The 17,144-nt window shown below is 45.3% G+C and overlaps 1 protein-coding gene across 2 annotated transcripts in view; it reads left to right on the top strand.

Annotated features, from left to right (window-relative positions):
• The first annotated feature begins 7,027 nt into the window (after positions 1-7,027).
• Positions 7,028-17,144, top strand: part of SLC16A2 (solute carrier family 16 member 2) — a 108,456-nt gene continuing 98,339 nt past the window's right edge. Inside the window, exon 1 of one of the 2 annotated variants that reach the window (XM_028522299.2) lies at positions 7,028-7,608. In XM_028522299.2, the coding sequence (XP_028378100.1) occupies positions 7,191-7,608 (418 nt within the window). In that variant the 5' untranslated portion in view covers positions 7,028-7,190. The remainder of the gene's footprint in view (positions 7,609-17,144) is intronic. The other variant, XM_028522298.2, reaches the window with a different exon arrangement.

Raw genomic sequence — 17,144 nt, 5'->3', positions numbered from 1 at the left:
AGAGCAATCTGGGATGTAGGCCCTTGTCTTTCATGACTTGGAATACTTCTTTCCAACCCCTTCTTGCCTGTAAGGTCTCTTTGGAGAAATCAGCTGACAGTCTGATGGGAACTCCTTCGTAGGTGACTGTCCCCTTATCTCTTGCTGCTTCTAGGATTCTCTCCTTTGTTTTTACCTTGGCTAATGTAATTATGATGTGCCTTGGTGTGTTTCTTCTTGGGTCCAACTTCTTTGGGGCTCTCTGAGCTTCTTGGATTTCTTGGAAGACTGTTCCCTTTGCCAGATTGGGGAAGTTCTCCTTTATTATTTGTTCAAATACATGCTCAATTTGTTGCTTTTCCCCTTCCCATTCTGGTACCCCTATAATTTGGATGTTGGAATGTTTAAAGGTGTCCTGGATGCTCTTAAGCTTTTCCTCATTTTTTTGAATTTTTATTTCATCATGCTTTCCTGCTTGGTTGATTCTATCTTCCTTCTGGTCCACTGTATTGTTTTGAGACTCAGATTCCTTCCTTTCACTATTGGCTCTCCTCCATATATCTTCCTGCATCTCTTTTATGGTAACCTGCATCCTTTCATCTAAATTGTGCCCAAAATCAATCAATTCCGTGAGCTTTCTGATCACCAGTGTTTTGAACTGTGCATCTGATAGATTGGCTATTTCTTGGTCACTCAAAAGGATGAGTCCTGGGGAACTGATCTGTTCTGTTGGAAACATATCTTTCCCCGTCTCTCCTTTTTTTTTTCCCCGGTCTGGTCGAGCTTGTTACGGTGGGGGGCGGAGCCTTAGGTGTTCACCGGGGCTGGGCACCCCAGTTGCTAGATTGTGACATTGTATGTGGGGGCGGGGGCGGGAGTGGGGATGGGAGGGAACAATGGCGGTAGTTCCATTCTCCTGGGCTCAGACCCTTCTCTGGGATCCTGGGCTGCGAGCTGTGCCCTGGTCCACAATTGCTGCCTCACTGGGTCCGCCAGCCGCAGCTTGCGTACTCAGGGATCACCGCTGTGGCTGTTGCGCCAATTTCATGCCAAATTTTCCCCGACCTCCGCGCGCCGCCGACCCGCGCCAGCTCTGCGCCCGCCCGGCTTGTCCTCTCCTACCAGTCTGGATGTATGGGTCTGCTTCAACTTCTTGGCTGTCTTCCATTCAGATAAATCCTCTATCAGTTCTGGGTGTATTCTATCTGTAAATTATTGTTGTAAATTATTGTTCTAATCTTGGTTGTGCGAGGAGGTACGGCGCGTCCACCTATTCCTCCATCTTGCCGGAAGTTGTATCTGGATTTTTTAATAGGTGGTTTTATTCTGCTATTCTTTTTGAAAAAAAATATTTTATTGTTGTTCAATTACAGTTTTCTGCATTTCCCCCCCACCACTCCTCCCATCCCACCCAAACCTCCCTCCCTCCCTTGCTGCCACCCTACCCCTTGGTTTTGTCCATGTGTCCTTTATAGTAGTTCCTGAAAACCCTTCCCCCCATTATCTCCTCCCACCTCCCCTCTGGTTACTGTTAGATTGTTTTTAATTTCAGTGTCTCTGGTTATATTTTGCTTGCTTTTTTCTTTAAATGGAACTGCTTTTTGACCCAGCATTTCCATTGCTAGGATTATATCCTAAGAACTCTGAAACACCAATCCAAAAGAACCTATGCACCCCAATGTTCATAGTGGCACAATTTACAATAGTACTGGGAGCAACCTAAATGCCCATCAGTAAATGAGTGGATCAAAAAATTATGCTACATTTACACGATGCAATACTACACAGCAGAGAGAAAGAAGCAGCTCCTACCCTTTGTGACAGCATGGATGGAACTGGAGAGCATTATACTAAGTGAAATAAGCCAGGTGGTGAGGGACAAATACCATATGATCTTACCTTTAACTGGAAAATATAGCTCTATTTTGTGGATAACTGTAAAAAATTATATTGCAATAACTGATTTATTGGGAGATCACTTTGTAAACTATATAAATGTCAAACCACTATGCTCTAAACCTGAAACCAATATAAAATAATATTTAATGCCAAATATAATTGGAAATTGAAAAAAAAGAAAAAGGACTTCTGGCCAAGATGGAGACATAGGTAGATACACTTTGCCTCCTCACACAACCAAAAGAAGGACAATGAATTTAAAAACAAAAAAACAACCAGAACTGCCAGAAAATTGAACTGTATGGAAGTCCAACAACCAAGGAGTTAAAAAAGAAACATTCATTCAGACTGACGTGCTGAGACAAAAAAATATGGCCCAAATGAAAGAACAGATCAAAGTTCCAAAATAGAACTAAGTGATGAAGAGATGGCCAACCTATCAGATGCATAATTCAAAATTCTGGTAATCAGGATGCTCACAGAAATGGTTGAGTGTGGTCGCAAAATAGGGGAAGAAGTGAAGGCTATGCAAAGTGAAATAAAGGAAAATGTGCAGGGAACCGACAGTGATGGGAAGGAAACTGGGACTGAAATCTATGATTTGGAGCAGAAGGAAGAAATAAACAGTCAACCAGAACAGAATGAAGAAACAAGAATTCAAAAAAATGAGGAAAGGCTGAGGAACCTCCAGGATAACATTAAACGTTCCAACATCCGTATCATAAGGGTGCCAGAAGGAGGAGAAGAAGAGCAAGAAACTGAAAACTTATTTGAATAATGAAGGAGAACTCTTCCAATCTGGAAAAGGAAATAAACATACAAGTCCAGGAAGCCCAGAGAGTCTCAAAGAAGTTGGTTCCAAAGAAGAACACACCAAGACACATCATAATTAAATTACCCAAGATTAAAGATAAGGAGAGAATCTTAAAAGCAGTAAGAGAAAAGGAGACAGTTACCTACAAAGGAGTTCCCATAAGACTATCAGCTGATTTCTCAAAAGAAACCTTACAGGCAAGAAGGGGCTGGAAAGAAGCATTCAAAGTCATGAAAGGCATGGACCTACATCCAAGATTTCTCTATCCAGCAAAGCTATCATTTAGAATGGAAGGACAGATAAAGTATTTCCCAGACAAGGTAAAGCTAAAGGGGTTCATCATCACCAAGCCCTTATTCTATAAAATGTGAAAGGGACTTACCTAAGAAAAATAAGGTGATCAAAAATATAAATAGTAAAATGACAAGCCCACAACTGTCAACAACTGAACCTAAAAAAAAAAAAACACAACAAACTTAAGCAAACAACTAGAACAGGGACAGAATCACAGAAATGGAGATCACATGGAGGGTTATCAGTAGGAAGTGGGTGGGAAGAGAATGGGGGAAAAGGTACAGAGAATAAGAAGCATAAATGGTAGGTACAAAATGGACAGAGGAGGTTAAGAATAGTATAGGAAATGGCCCTGGCTGTAGTACAATTCCCAGTAAGGGCACACGCCTGGGTTGCAGACCAGGTCCCCACTGTGGGCCATGTGAGAGGCAACCACACATTGATGTTTCTCTCTCTCTGTCTCCCTCCCTTCCCCTTTCTCTAAAAATAAATAAATAAAATCGTTTTTTTAAAAAAGAATAGTATAGGAAATGCAGAAGCCAAAGAACTTATATGTACAACCCATGGACATGAACTAAGGTGGAGGTATACTTGTGGGAGGGGGGATGAGGGAGGAGGTGAATAAAGGGGAGAAAATAATGGGACAACTGTAATAGCATAATCAATAAAATATATTTAAAAATAAATAAATAAAAATTCAAAAAAGAAAAGGACAGGAAGTCACAGGCACCTTTGTACCTGGGATCCTAATTCCCTATCTCAATTAATACTATCATCATCCTTTCCTTAACTCAAGGAAAAAAATGTCAGCATCAGCTTTGCTTCTTGTTTTTCCTTCATGATGCAAATCTGTTCTGTCAACTCTACCATAACAGAGGTTCACAGAGCCATCCTTTTGTCTTTATCCCCACAGTGAGTGCCTTATTTTAAACCATCAACATTTTTTACCTGGTTCATTTCTTAGTTTCCTTACCTCTTTTCTTTCCAAGACAACATCTTTCTACACTGCTGCCAGTTTTTGGTCTAAAATGGAGATCTGATGTTAGTCTCCTACTCAGAAATCTCCAGTGGTTTTTTTGAATATTCAAAATAAAGCCTATACTTCTCAGCATAGCATTTAATAACTCTTTGAAGTTGGTATTAACTCCATTTTGCAGATAAAAAAAAGCTCAGGGAGAGAAAACAACTTGCTTAGGGTCACATAGGTATGTAATAGTAGAACCAAGATTAGAATCCAGGTGGCCTCATGCCGGTGCTCTAGCCATTATAAAAGTACCTTCTAAAGAGGGGAGAAAGGGTAGGTACTATGTGTGTTGTTAAAATGATGGGATGATGGTTACACAATCCTGTGTCCTGGATGGGGCACATATTTTGAAGTTCACACAAATGAGCAAAGATCTCTTAATGTCTTTGTAGACTTGAACATTTGACTTAACCTTAGAACCTCTGTTTACTCACTTAGAAAAGAGGGGCAAATTATTTCAACCTTAAAGGGTTGTTATGAATACTATATGAAATGTAAAGGAGTAGCATAGTTCTAGCTTCACAGGAGCATCTCAAAGAGTGTCATTGCCCACCCTCACCTCGCCCTCCAGTGGCCTAAAAAGTCCATTGAGACAATGAGGAAAATAGAATTTAGACAGTAGGGGTGTGGGATGGACTGTAAGACTCCAGGGTCTATTCCTAATTTGGGGCTGCAGAAAACCTTTTTCAGGCTCTTAATCAGATTCAGGGTAGGGTTCTCTTGTGAAAAGTTAGTGATGTGTGTGGTAAGATTCCTGACTAAAAGCAAATCTTAAGCCCCAGTGCCCATAATATCCATGATTTGTTACTCCTCATGGTTGAAGCACTGTGGATTTTATTAAAATACAAACGTTTTCTGGGAGAGGCAGCATAGACCAGGTGGGGCAAAAGTAGATTTAGTTTGTATTGAAAATAACAATAATTAATAATAATACAAGAATAAGTGTGTTTTGATACCCACAACTGCAAAGTTACTTTTGCCCCACCCTGTATATTAACTTTTTGGCCTGATTAGCTTTCACTCACCTCTTATTATGAGCAGAGTCCTTGTATGCCTCTGTGCTTTCTTCTTCTTAGGCAGGGACACCCCACCACACCCACCCCACCGCACCCCCAGCCTATTAAAATCCTTCTCAACCTTTACGGTCCATCTAAATCACTACCTCCTCAAGAAGCCTACTGTGATAGGTAAACCAGATGCTGCTTTTCCTTGCCTGTCACTGTCTCTGGGAGCACTAAGTCCTAGAGCTGCTGTGGATTGTGAGGCTTGGCTGTACGGATACCCGTCTGAAATTCCTGCTTGTACTTGACTTGCCCCCTAGCATTAGGCTAATAAATGCCTTGACCTCGTTGAGCTTCAGGTTTACTGCTTGGAAACATTTGATGATAATAATACTTACCTCAGGGCAAAATAAGGGAGGTGCTCTCTCTATTCGCTGGAGCAATGCTTGCTCTGCTGACTAGCATAGCCCCTGTAATTTGTGAATTTGGCCAATTTCTTTCGTAAGACCAAAAGCCTCCCCTATCTTTCCGCCCAGTTTAGCCCGCCCTCAGGTGCTTTATGACTCCATGTTCTTGGGCAGCTGGCGCAGCCCGGATCTGCAGACCATGCAGTCTTTTCACAGAGCAAAAAGGTTAATGAGATGCAGGGTAGAAAAGGCTTGACGCTCACCCGCCTGCTGGTGAGAAGCGGAGTAGCTTGGTAATCACGCTGCGACCTCAAGATTAGTTGTATTAGACGCGGGCCCATTGGGGAGGCAGAACTTCCCGGGATCGAGGGGACCGCCCCAAGGGCTGAGGCTGAGCACAGCCTAACAGTCCGATTGGGCTGCCCGGGAGGGCATATTACCCCCACTCCCCGCCTCTCCCTCGCTCCACCCCCATCCCCCAGGGCCGGAGCAGTCTCTGAGGGAGCAAACTCTCCCTTACCCTAGCGGGGCTGGGCCCTTAGTCTAGGACATTCAGCGGGACTCACAACTGTTATACTAAATGTGGAGGGAAGGGGGCTTTGTGTGCTGGGACGACATCCCTCCGCTAGCAGCTCCGAATCTCGAGCGCCCAAACTGCGGGGACAGAGGCCTGAGGGACCTGCCTGGCTGGGATGGCGGGGGGCCGGGCAGCTTTTGCCTAACCTGGAGGCTTAACCTCAGGCCGATTTCTAGTTCCCCCAAGCTCCACAGTCAGCTGGGAGGAGCCTGATCTAAGTCGGGCTCTTTCCCCTCTCAGGCCCAGCCCCCTCCTGTGCGACTGCACCTCTTTCCCTCCCTGGTCCGGCCCCTGGCCCAGACCCAGCCCTCTAAGGCTACGTTGGGCTGCAGGTTGGCGCAAACAAAGCCCTGATTGACTGCCGGGAGGGGCGGGCCTCAAAGCTAGGCCGCCTCCTCCCCTTAGCGCCCCGCGTGGGATTTGCCGGGAAGGGCGGGGGCAGAGGGGAGAGGCTAGAGGAGTAGTATGCAGGGTTGTGGGGGTGTACGCAGGTTTAGAGGCCCCGGGCTCAAGAAGATTGTGCCTTGCTCTGTTCTAAGCCTAAATTGCCCCTTTCAGGTCGCCCCCCTCAAGCCCAAGGGGGGTATAGAAACTCCCTAGCGCTGGATAGGGTCTCTCACTCGCCAGCTCTCGTCCTGAGGTCCCCGGGGGCACCCCAGTTCCATACTCCTTGTTTGAAAGGAAAACAGTGGGAGCTAAGGACAGGCGCGGTCTTCCTTGGGGATGGAGTTTATTGATATCCGTTTGGAGCTTGCGAGGAGGAGAGGGCAGGAGAACAAGATACTTTGTGCCCTCGTTTTTCCATTTTAACTCTCCTTTTATTGGGTGTCTAGACGAAGAGGACAGGATTTAAGAGTTTGGAAAGGGAGTTGAGGTACGCAGCGGCGGCTAGAGTATGTACACAAGTAGGAGGAGGAGGAAGGGCTGGGAAGAAGAGAGGCTGTAGCGGCTGCCGGTTGAGGGAGGAAGAGGTGGGGGTGGGGGAGGAGGAGAGGGAGGAGAGAGATGACATGGGAGAGGAGGAGGGGGCTTGAAAAGGGGAGGAGGAGAGGGCTCAAGGGGCCGTCTGTCGCGGGACAGGCTGGCCAGCTGGGGCGAGGAGCCGGGAGGAGGAGGCTGTGGCCGCAGCAGCAGAAACAAGCACCAGCCACACAGCGGCTTCTCCGGCCCGAGCAGCTACAGTCCCCTGGCCGCGATGGCGCTGAAAAGCGCTGCAAGCGAGGAAGCCAAGGGGCCCCAGCGGGAGGCACACCAGAAACAGCAGGGGCGGGTGGGTAGCCCTGAGCCTGAGCCGGAGCCCTTGCCACTGCCCCCACCGGAGCCCCAGCCGGAGCCCCAGCCAGAGCCCCAGCCCCTACCAGACCCTGCCACCCTGCCGGAGCTGGAGTTTGAGCCTGAGCTGGTGCATGAATCCGAGCCCACGCCCACCGTGGAGACCCGTGGTACAGCGCGGGGCTTCCAGCCCCCCGAAGGTGGTTTTGGCTGGATGGTGGTCTTCGCTGCCACCTGGTGCAACGGCTCTATCTTTGGCATCCAGAACTCCTTTGGGATCCTCTACTCCATGCTGCTGCAGGAGGAAAGAGAGAAGAATCGCCAAGTGGAGTTCCAAGCAGGTGAGCTCCCCCGAGCGCCCCACCTGGAATTCTCAAGGCAAGGGTTTCTGTTCCCACTGCTACAGACCCCATACCTCCTGCTCCAAGGAACCCTTCCAGCGCGCCGCTTCGATTCCTCCCCTTGCCCATTACCCATAAAGCTGGTAAGGCGCGTGTTGGGGGGCTCCGGGCAGCCTTGCTGGGGAGAGTTAAGAGCAAGACATCCTGGGTGAGACCTGGGACATTTATTGATCACAGGACAAGGAATGAACTTTATTGCCCTGGGACAAACCCAGACGCATCTTTTGAGTTTTAAGTACCCTGACCGTGTGTACTGGGGAGAATATTTGCAAAATGTTTTTTTTTGGGGGGGGCGAAGTCACGGAGAGAGAAGAGAGCTAGGAGGCTGGGAGGACTTTAAAAGAAACACCGTACCGCGGATTTCTGCAAGCAGCCCTTGTTCGTGTTGGGGGGGGGGGGGGGCGGACACTTTAGGAATCCTAGTGACTCTGAGCGAACAGTCAAACACAAGGCAGGGGTGTGTGTCTGCAGTACAGAGAGGAAGGGAGAGAGTGCGAGTGGGGGTGTACACACGTCTCTGCCCACGTTGGTTACGGCCCAGCCAGGCCCGGCTGTCCTCTGCCACTCTGAGGGAGCAAGCGGATCTCTGTCCCTTGTGTGCTGAACCCCAACGCAGGCAGGAGGCAGTCTCCGAGGTCTCGTGCCCAGAGAGGCGTGAAGCGGCTGGCAGGCTGGGCCCTGTGGCTCACTCCGTGCCGCCCTCAACTTCAGCCATGCCCTCTCTGGTGCCACACGCCTCTCCGCTATCCTCGGGGTGCCTCTTTCACCCTTGGTTGTAATGCCCGCCTCCTCCTCTGCCGCTTTCGCGGGAGGCCAACTCGGTCTTAACCCCTAAGACAAGCAGGGCTGAGAGGCATAGTCCTCACTCTCCAGGCCTGCGGCCCCAGGACCTCAGGCTTGTGCGCACCTCGCATTTAGCCCGCATGTGAGCACAGTGAGTTCAAAGGAGCCATCCCGTTTTCTCAGCAAGCCACCGACAAAGCCCCTCAGCAGTTCTGTTGAGGAGTCTGAGAAGGCAGCTGAGAGGCTGGGGAAGCCCTCTCCCTCAAGGCTCGCTCCCTCTTGTGGCTCCTCAGGACAGCTACATTTGTGACATGCTGCAAGTTTGCAGCTCAGAATATGTGGCTTCTAACAGTATTGCCCTGGGCTGAAGGGTTCCCTTACACCCCCAACACATCTGCTGCTCTCTGAGGGGGCCTGAGAGTTATTTTGTGAAGATAGAAACCCTGAATTATGGGGTGTCCACCTGTGGGTCCCCTGGGCCTTTGGAGAGCCTCTACTGCTCTCAACCAAGGACTCATTGTTTTAGTTTCTAGCTTCACTGAACTGCTCTTGAAGAAGTGGTTTGGGGGCTCTTGGTGCCTCTGATATTGTGAGCTATTGGTGCCAGTGTGGGAGCACCACTTGAAAGTTTGAGTGTGTCAGCGGCTGTCCAGAGCAGTCTCAGGATTGCCCAGAATGCATCGATGCTTGAGTGGAGTGGGTCGCTGGACTGTGTAGAACAACTTCTGCCGGGAAGTTACTGCCATGCTCAATCCTGGGATTATCTTTTCCTGCTTTGATGCCCTTGAGGGGCTCTTAGGGAGGCAGCTAGGGTAGGGCCTCTGGGTGTTGCCTAGGTTACCTGGGAGGGCACCTGCTGAGCATTGCTCTGTGGTTGAAGGCAGGCAGTTGGCTTTTGGGGTCAGTGGAAAATTCTGGGTGAAACTACTCTGGGAGGTAGTGGGGGATGGGTTGAAGCTAGGCCCCACACTCATGTGTGTGAGCAGGCCTAGAGCTGAGGCCTTAGGAGTGTGTAATAAAACTTGGAATAACCACTATTTTACCAGGAAGAGGTTCACTGTTAGGGAACACACTTCAAAGTAGGTGATCCTGGGTACTCACAGGGAGGGCTGGTTGGGACTTTCCTGTCAAGACCTAACAGTGCAGCTGGGAAGGGGGGTGTGGTGGGTTGTGCAGAGGTGCCGGCTGATGTGTACTCTGACGCAGACTAGGTGCATTGAGAGGCTGGAGTTAGTGGTTTAAATTCTGGTTAGTATAGGTCAGGAAGGGTCAGAAAGGAATTTGGTATGTCCCAAGGGTCTCAGAATACTTTAGCTTGGGTCCTTGCTGGAGTGCGTCTTGAATTCATGAAAGTTCTTTTGTTTGTTTGTTTTATGTGTGGGTTTTTTTTTTTTTTATACCGAAGGCTCTAGGGAACACCTCAGTTTTTAATTTGAAAAAGTCAGGAACATTCCCACCACATTCCCAAGCTCCTAGAAAATCTCATCCTCAGGACTACCTTTCTTGAGCCCCTCAGCCTTTTCAAGCAACCATTTAGGTCCTGAGATTACAAATGTGTCTGCTTCCATATACTTCCTGCAGTTTACCCAAAGTTTCCCAGCCACCTGTGCCACAGGGCTGTTTTCTCAAAGGGATAGAAGAAGCCAGCAGAAGCTTGCCAAAATCTTTATTAGCCACTATTTTCCCAATAGCCATTCTGGGGAACACAGAACATACACTTTCACAGTCAAGGAGATTGGAGCATTGTCTATTTGTATTAATGTGTGACATGCCTTCCATCTATAAAAATTTATGAATGTAATGTTTGGAGGCACCCCACAACCAAATTTCTCTTTGGCTAGGCCTAATATCTTCATAGCCCTAAACCTGCACTGATGGACTTAATGGGTGTAAGTTTCTTCAAGTGATTTGAACTGTTGTGAGGGAGCCCTAGAGAAAGGTAGTTTTGACATTTGGGGGCTAAATCCATATCATAGAGGTCTCTGGGCATGGGGAAAAGTCACAAAGTGTAAAAAGCAAGTGAAACTGAAGCCATTCTAGAGCATGTAATACATAGTTTCTGTGGACTCTAATGTGTGCAGTTGGTGATACTAGCAATGTATCTTGTCTCTTTTCTTCACCTGTTTTGAAAGGGAAGCCAATTTTTCCTTGTGTCTTAGGCCTAGGAGGACTGCCAGGCAAAAGTTTCCTGAGATGGAGGCAAGTGACCAAAGTCTGATTTAGGGAAAAAAGGGAAAAGATCAGGAAAGGAATGAGCTTGTACTCTTTGTAGAGCTTCTGAGAAATTTGGGAGTCCCTCAACCCAGACTGAGTAGCAGACAGGACAGGGGCAACCAGGCAATTTGGTGGAAAGTACAACATGTCTTCCTGGGATGAGAGGGAAGCCTTTTGAAGAAAAAGAGAAAAAGGAGCAAGGTGGCATTGTTTGTAGGTCCCAGCTCATTACTGAACTCTGAGTTAGAGCTGGGGCAGGGTTAGAGTTGGGGGTCCAGGCGACAAGGCAGAACAAGCCAGAGTTGTTAACATTAGCTCCAAGCTTAGGTCTTTTTAAACATGCTCCAGAGTAAACCTATTACCCTACATTTCCCACCTGGACTGCCAGTATAGCACTGAGCCATAAAATATAATGGGAAGCGTCTTTTATTGGGCAGTTTATAAGCATGGCCCTTGCAGACTCCCAGGTGGGGAGAGTATGCCTAGGGCTTTCATCACCCAGGAACAGGGACAATGGTCCAAGAAGGTTGGTCACAAGATAGTTCAGGCTCATGGGCTACTCTGATGAAGATATAATTTTCTAAGCATGGGAAAATGGTACGCTTTGCCTTTTGGGCAAACAAATTCCCAAGAATAGGTGAGGCCAGTGACAGATTAGGCTGTCTTTCTCTTCCTCACCTTAGGGGCTTTCATTGTTTGGTGCATTGTCTCATTAGGCTGATCTTTCAATTGTTGATGCTGGGAGCTAGGTGTCTTTTGAACAAACCTGCCAATGTTTTGCCTTTGGCTGAAGGCTTTTGCCTACTGTCCAGAGAAGCTAGATCAGGATGGCTCAGAGCCTGCTTTGGAGCTTCAGGTCGCAGGGCCTGTCATATTTCAAATCACTCCTCTCTGCCTCCTCTCCAACCAAACTGGGTCCCAAACTGAGGCCTTGACTCATACTGGAAGGCATGAGGAGGAGAGGTTGGGCTATTTGGAACTCAACCAGGGACTCAACCTTGTTTGAGTTGGAGTAGCTGGTTGAGGCCGGATTCTTGGCTTACTGTTTAGTAGCCTCAAATGCTCATTCAAAGTCTAAATCTGGATCCCAAAGGGCTGGTGATCTCAGTAATACTAGCTAGACAGTGACTATGAGTTAGATGACTTGTATTCTTGACTTGCTGTGTGGCTTTGGGTAGGCACTTTACTTCTCTGTACCTCAGTTTATCTATCTGTGAAATGAGAGGGTTAGACTAGATGAATTTTCTAGCTCTGCCATTCTATCTATCTAGAATTCTGTGATACTTTATTCTTTACGTTTACCTGGCATAATTTTTGACTCATTCAGACAAATGGAATTTGTTAATCTGCCTGAATTAGGGTACAGATATGTTGGGAGGAGATTGGGAAAGAAATGAAAAGCCATGAAGATATCATTTTTCTACATCGTGGGTAAAGACTACCATGCTTTCCATATGTAGTGATGTAGTTGAAAAAAACCCACTCCTATTTTACCCAGTGTCCAAAAGCAGCTCTAGATGTACAACTGCTTCTCCCAGAATGTCCTGCTTAGCTTAGAAATGGGCCTCCAAGAGGATTTTTTCAACTTGGTGTGGTTCAGGTTAGCAGAGTGGGTCTGTATGCTGCTGTTTCCTAACATTTGAACTGGTTCTAAAAAGCTTTAAACTGTAAATGTTCCCTTAAGCCTAAAAATTTGGACCCTTCTCCTGAAGCTTAATTTCCCACATCTCATTCTCATTTCTCAGAAATTCATGGTTACTATGATCTTGGTTTGCTGTTACTTCAAGATAGAAGAGTAAACCAAGATTCCTACATGGTGAGTGTGGGAAGGCTGCCTCTTGCAATCCTAGAGAAGTCCCTCTTGGGTAGCCACAATCACTGTTCAACTTCAGCTTCACTCAAGGCTTAGCTGAGAGTGTGGCTACTGAAATAGCATGAACAGAGCTCTCTCTCCTTTTCTGTGAATTTATACTTAATTGTCATTGGAAATATTTTCTCCAGTGTCATGAAGAGTAAACAAGCAGCATTTCATTTGCAGAAATATGTAAAGGATGCAATCTCAACGTTTTGAGCAGATCAGTTTCCCAGAAGGGTGTGTTGCTTTTTCCACGAGCATCTTTTTGTTCTGTTGCATATTGAAAAGAAAGAATCATTAGGTCTTTCCAGATTGTGTGGAAAATGGAGTGGGATTTCTTGTCTTGAAAAGATCTGTTTCACTTAGGATTGAATGAGTAAACCTTGGAGAAAAGCCATTATTCACAAAACCTTAGAGAAAATGTTTTATTAATATCACACACACACACACACAAACTGTACACCTCAAGCCATAGATTATGAATATTTTATCTGAAAAAAATCTTTTTCCACCTGTTTATAGGATCAGGTTTAATGTAACAGGGGCTTCTGTAGGGATAATGGGGGACTAGTGCAAAGGACTCAGACTGGAAAACTTGTTAGGTGACAGTGATGAAGAGACTATGGCCATTCTTGGTTATATCTTGGCCTGTACCCCTTTGTAGCTTCCCAACAGTGGGGCTTGGAAACATTTCTTGAAAGTTTCTTTCTGCTTCCATTCTCTCCTTATTCTGTATCTCTCTTAGGACTCAAAGGAAAGAAGATTTAGGACATTCCAGCTTTCTCCCATTTTAAGGATAAAAGAGGACTAAGCCTAGAGACATATAATCATCTGCCTTGAAGATGGGTGCTGTGGTAACTAATGTGAAATCACCAGCCACCTATTTGTGGGTGGCTAATGTAGCCTGTTTGGGTGACTTGAGGAAGTACATGCCTCTTTACCGTGATAGTCTTGCCCTCCCTTATGCTATACTTTGCTCCAGTTTCTGAGGTTGGTAGGAGAAGAAGGAATGAAATTGGCTGTCCTGACCACATACTTTCTTGGCTTCTCCATCCACCATGGTACATCATTTGTACCACCTTTGCTAGATATGGCCCCTTTCTTCCTCCAGCATTGTTCTCCCTTTTTCTTTCTTTCCCTTGCTTAATTAGAGGAACAATTGGGCTTTTGGATGTTGTACAGGCCCAACTCCAGCCTGGGGCTCAGGCCCAATTCTACACATCTCACAGAGACATCTCTTCCATTTTCCCCTTTCTCCCCTATCTTGTTTTCCACTTTCTGGGGGAAGGGTGACTTTTTATGGAGCACTCAAAAGTATGGAAGCCATCACCTCTGGATTTTTGCAATAAGACAGCTGCTATGAAACCCTTTTTGTCATTTCCACACCTCTTCTTTTCAAAGCCCCAGGACCCCAGCCAAGGAGATAGTATTGTAGCAGGTCTTATTCAATAGTATCCAAAAATGTCCTGGTCAGTTGCACTCCTTTTTCTTCAAATCCTCACTATTATTGTCCCCTATCTCTGGGGCCAACTGACCCTCCAGAGAGTTAAGACTGGTATTCAGTATCTTCAGGAGTTCTGGATAGAGCAGAAGTCTTCATTCTATTTTGTTCCATTATCATTTCTCACCTTGCCAAAACATATTACAGAATTGATTGTAAAGGATTGAAGAAGGGAGGAGACAGATACACAAGTCCTAATTAGAGTCAAAAGTGCCTTCAGTGGGGGTGGACAGAAGGAAGTAAATTTCTTCTGACCCAGGTTAGTTGCTTCTCTGCTTCTCTGTAGCTGATGGGAGAAGAGAAAGGGAACTGTCACTAAACAAGTAGTCTCCACACAGTCTCTTTGCCTAGTCTGAAAGGGTATGTGCATGCACCCATGTGCCCTGGCATGTGTGTATGTGTGTATAGCTGGGTGTGTGGTGTCTGTCTGGGCTAGTGAGCACAGTTGCTTAGAACATGATATCTATGAGACTGAGTTCACAGGTTCAGTCACTTGTTCAGGTCACTGAGCTTCTCACAAAGAAAAATCTCTTCTGTTTCTCATGCATGCCCCTCATGTGGGGTTGCCACTAATCCTCAGTAGGCTGAGTAAAAGTATGGAGATGACTTCCTATAAAATCTCCTTGCTACTGGGGAAAAAACACAAAGCACATAGTTTAGTGATAACTGCTCTGCTGCATTCCACAGTATGATTTTTAACATTTACTCTTGTTAAATATAATAATAATAATAATAATAATAATAACTAACATTTATTTAGCATTTAGCAAATAACTCTGTGCCAGGCATTATATTAAACACTATACGTGTACCAACTCATTTTAATACTGAACAACCCTAAGAGGTAGATAACATTATTTTCTCTATTTCCCAGATACAGAGATAGAGGCACAGAAATTAATTAACTTGCTTAAGCTCCTATAGAAAATAATGTCTGATTCAGTATTTGAATCCAGAGAATGAACCCAGAACTCCTGCTTTTAGATATTACTTATTACATAGTAAAGATGCATGGGGGAGGCAGCTACCAAGGGGGATGGCTGCAGAGTTTTTCATTCATATAGCCTAATAGCATACTGATGACAAAAAGATAAAAAAAAGATTACAAAAAGTATTTGGTGAACAAAAGTCCAATAGTCTTGTGATACATGACAACCTGCTCTAACCATTCATCTTAGTCTACCCAGAGTCATGATCCTTGGGTCCAAAAATGGCCAGAGAAACTGTCTCTTAGTTGTTTGTTTAGCTCTGAACAAGTCACATTAGTTTCCAGGGCTTCAGTGTTCTCATCTGTACAATGAGATTAACAGTATTTACTTTGATAAGACTATGAAGGTCAAATGAGATTGGGTAGGTGAAAGACCTTTGTAAATTGTAAAGGAGGTAGATGTTGCTATTATTACTATCCAGTAACCTTATCCAGCCCTTAGAAATTGAGCAGCTATACCTTTCTCTAAATATTTCTAGAAGATGAATTAACCCCTCCCTCTACCTTCCACCTCTCCACTCCATTTTTTCCCTATCTCCCCTTTGTATTCTTCTGCAATTTGACCCCTGTGTGCTGTAGCTAAGAACTGGCTGTGTTCTTTTTTGTTGTTGTTCCTCAGTTTTGTAAGAGCCCAGGGAGAGGAGGGGCCAAATCCCAGGTCATATACATTCAAGGAAATAAGACATGTTGAAATATTTATAGCTCTTGGCAGGAGCTCACAAACCTCCCTGAGAGTCAAGCCCTGAGTTTTTTAGTAAGAATTGCTAGGAATTGGAGGGGGCTGCTGGGTGGAGTTAGGCTGTCACTTCCTCCTGAGGGTCTCTCACAGAGCCTCTGTTATTCTGCAGGTAGTGAGGAAGAAGAAAAGGGATATTTAGGGTCAGAAGGTCTGGGCCAGGGGACTTTAAACACAGAAAGGGCCTTGCTTGTTTGTGTTCAGTTTTGGAGTGGACCAATTTCCTTGTGTTCTAAACAGGATAGCACTGAAGAACATAGACCACAGAAAGCAACAGGAATTTTGAGCAAACATTTTAGTGACCATTTAGGGAGCCTTCATTAAAAGCATCTAATAGGCAAATCAGAATGCAAGTCTTTCTCTTCTTTGTTATAAACAGCAAAACAAAATCCCCAAGACCTTCTCTGAGACTAAGATTTCAAATATACTAGGACCTACTATTTTGATTTTCAGTTTTTTTAATGTCTGAGCTGGAAAATATTTTAGAGACTACCTGATCTTATCCCTTCTGGTTCCCATGGTAAGAAACCTTCTTGGTTTACAGGTAAGAAGTGAAATCATCATTATGGGAAGATGATTGTAGTGGAGCTTGGTTTGTAAGAGGGGTTGGGAAGTGGGTATAAGGGTTGAGACTTCTGGCACCCTGGGAGTTCCCCAGTTCAATCACTGGCATATTGATTATTTTATCTTTCCCAGAACTTTTCCAAAGTCAGTTCCCAGCCACCACTTTGTGAAAAGAGATTGTATTATATTTTAATAAATGTAATTTCATTTATTTAATAATAGTCAAAATTCAACAGGTACAGACCTGGATGGTGTAGTTCAGTGGATTGAGTACAGGCCTGCAAACCAAAGAGTCACTGGTTTGATTCCCAGTCAGGGCACAAGCCTGGGTTGTGGGCCAGGTCCTCAGTGTGGGGCATGCAAAAGGCAACCACACATTGATGTTTCTCTCCCTCTCTTTCTCCCTCCCTTCCCCTCTGTCTAAAAATAAACAAATAAAACCTTTTAAAATAAAAAAAAATTCAAGAGGTACAATGGTGAAGTCTCTGTCCCACCTCTGTCTCCCAGCTACCCTGTTCCCCTTGAGAGAGGCCACTAGTGTTACCTGGTGTGTCCTTTTAGAAATATTCTATATATGTACAAACAATTGTGTATGTGTGTTTATATGCCCTATTTTTAAAACACAAATGGTAACCTATAATTTACATTATCCTCCATTTTGCCTTTTATACTTCAAAACACATTAAGTTTATAAAGTTTCACTCTGTTTTTATAACTGCACAGTAGTTCATAATATGGGTATATCATAATTTATTTAATCAACACTTTGCTAATAAGAATTCAAGCTGTTACTAATCTTGGAATATAGGCTTTGGAATCAAACAGCACTAGATTC

The sequence above is a fragment of the Phyllostomus discolor genome, chromosome X, assembly GCF_004126475.2.
Source record: "Phyllostomus discolor isolate MPI-MPIP mPhyDis1 chromosome X, mPhyDis1.pri.v3, whole genome shotgun sequence".
NCBI lineage: Eukaryota > Metazoa > Chordata > Mammalia > Chiroptera > Phyllostomidae > Phyllostomus > Phyllostomus discolor.
Note: the sequence above shows the minus strand (reverse complement) of the source record. Positions and strands in the feature narration are given on the sequence as shown.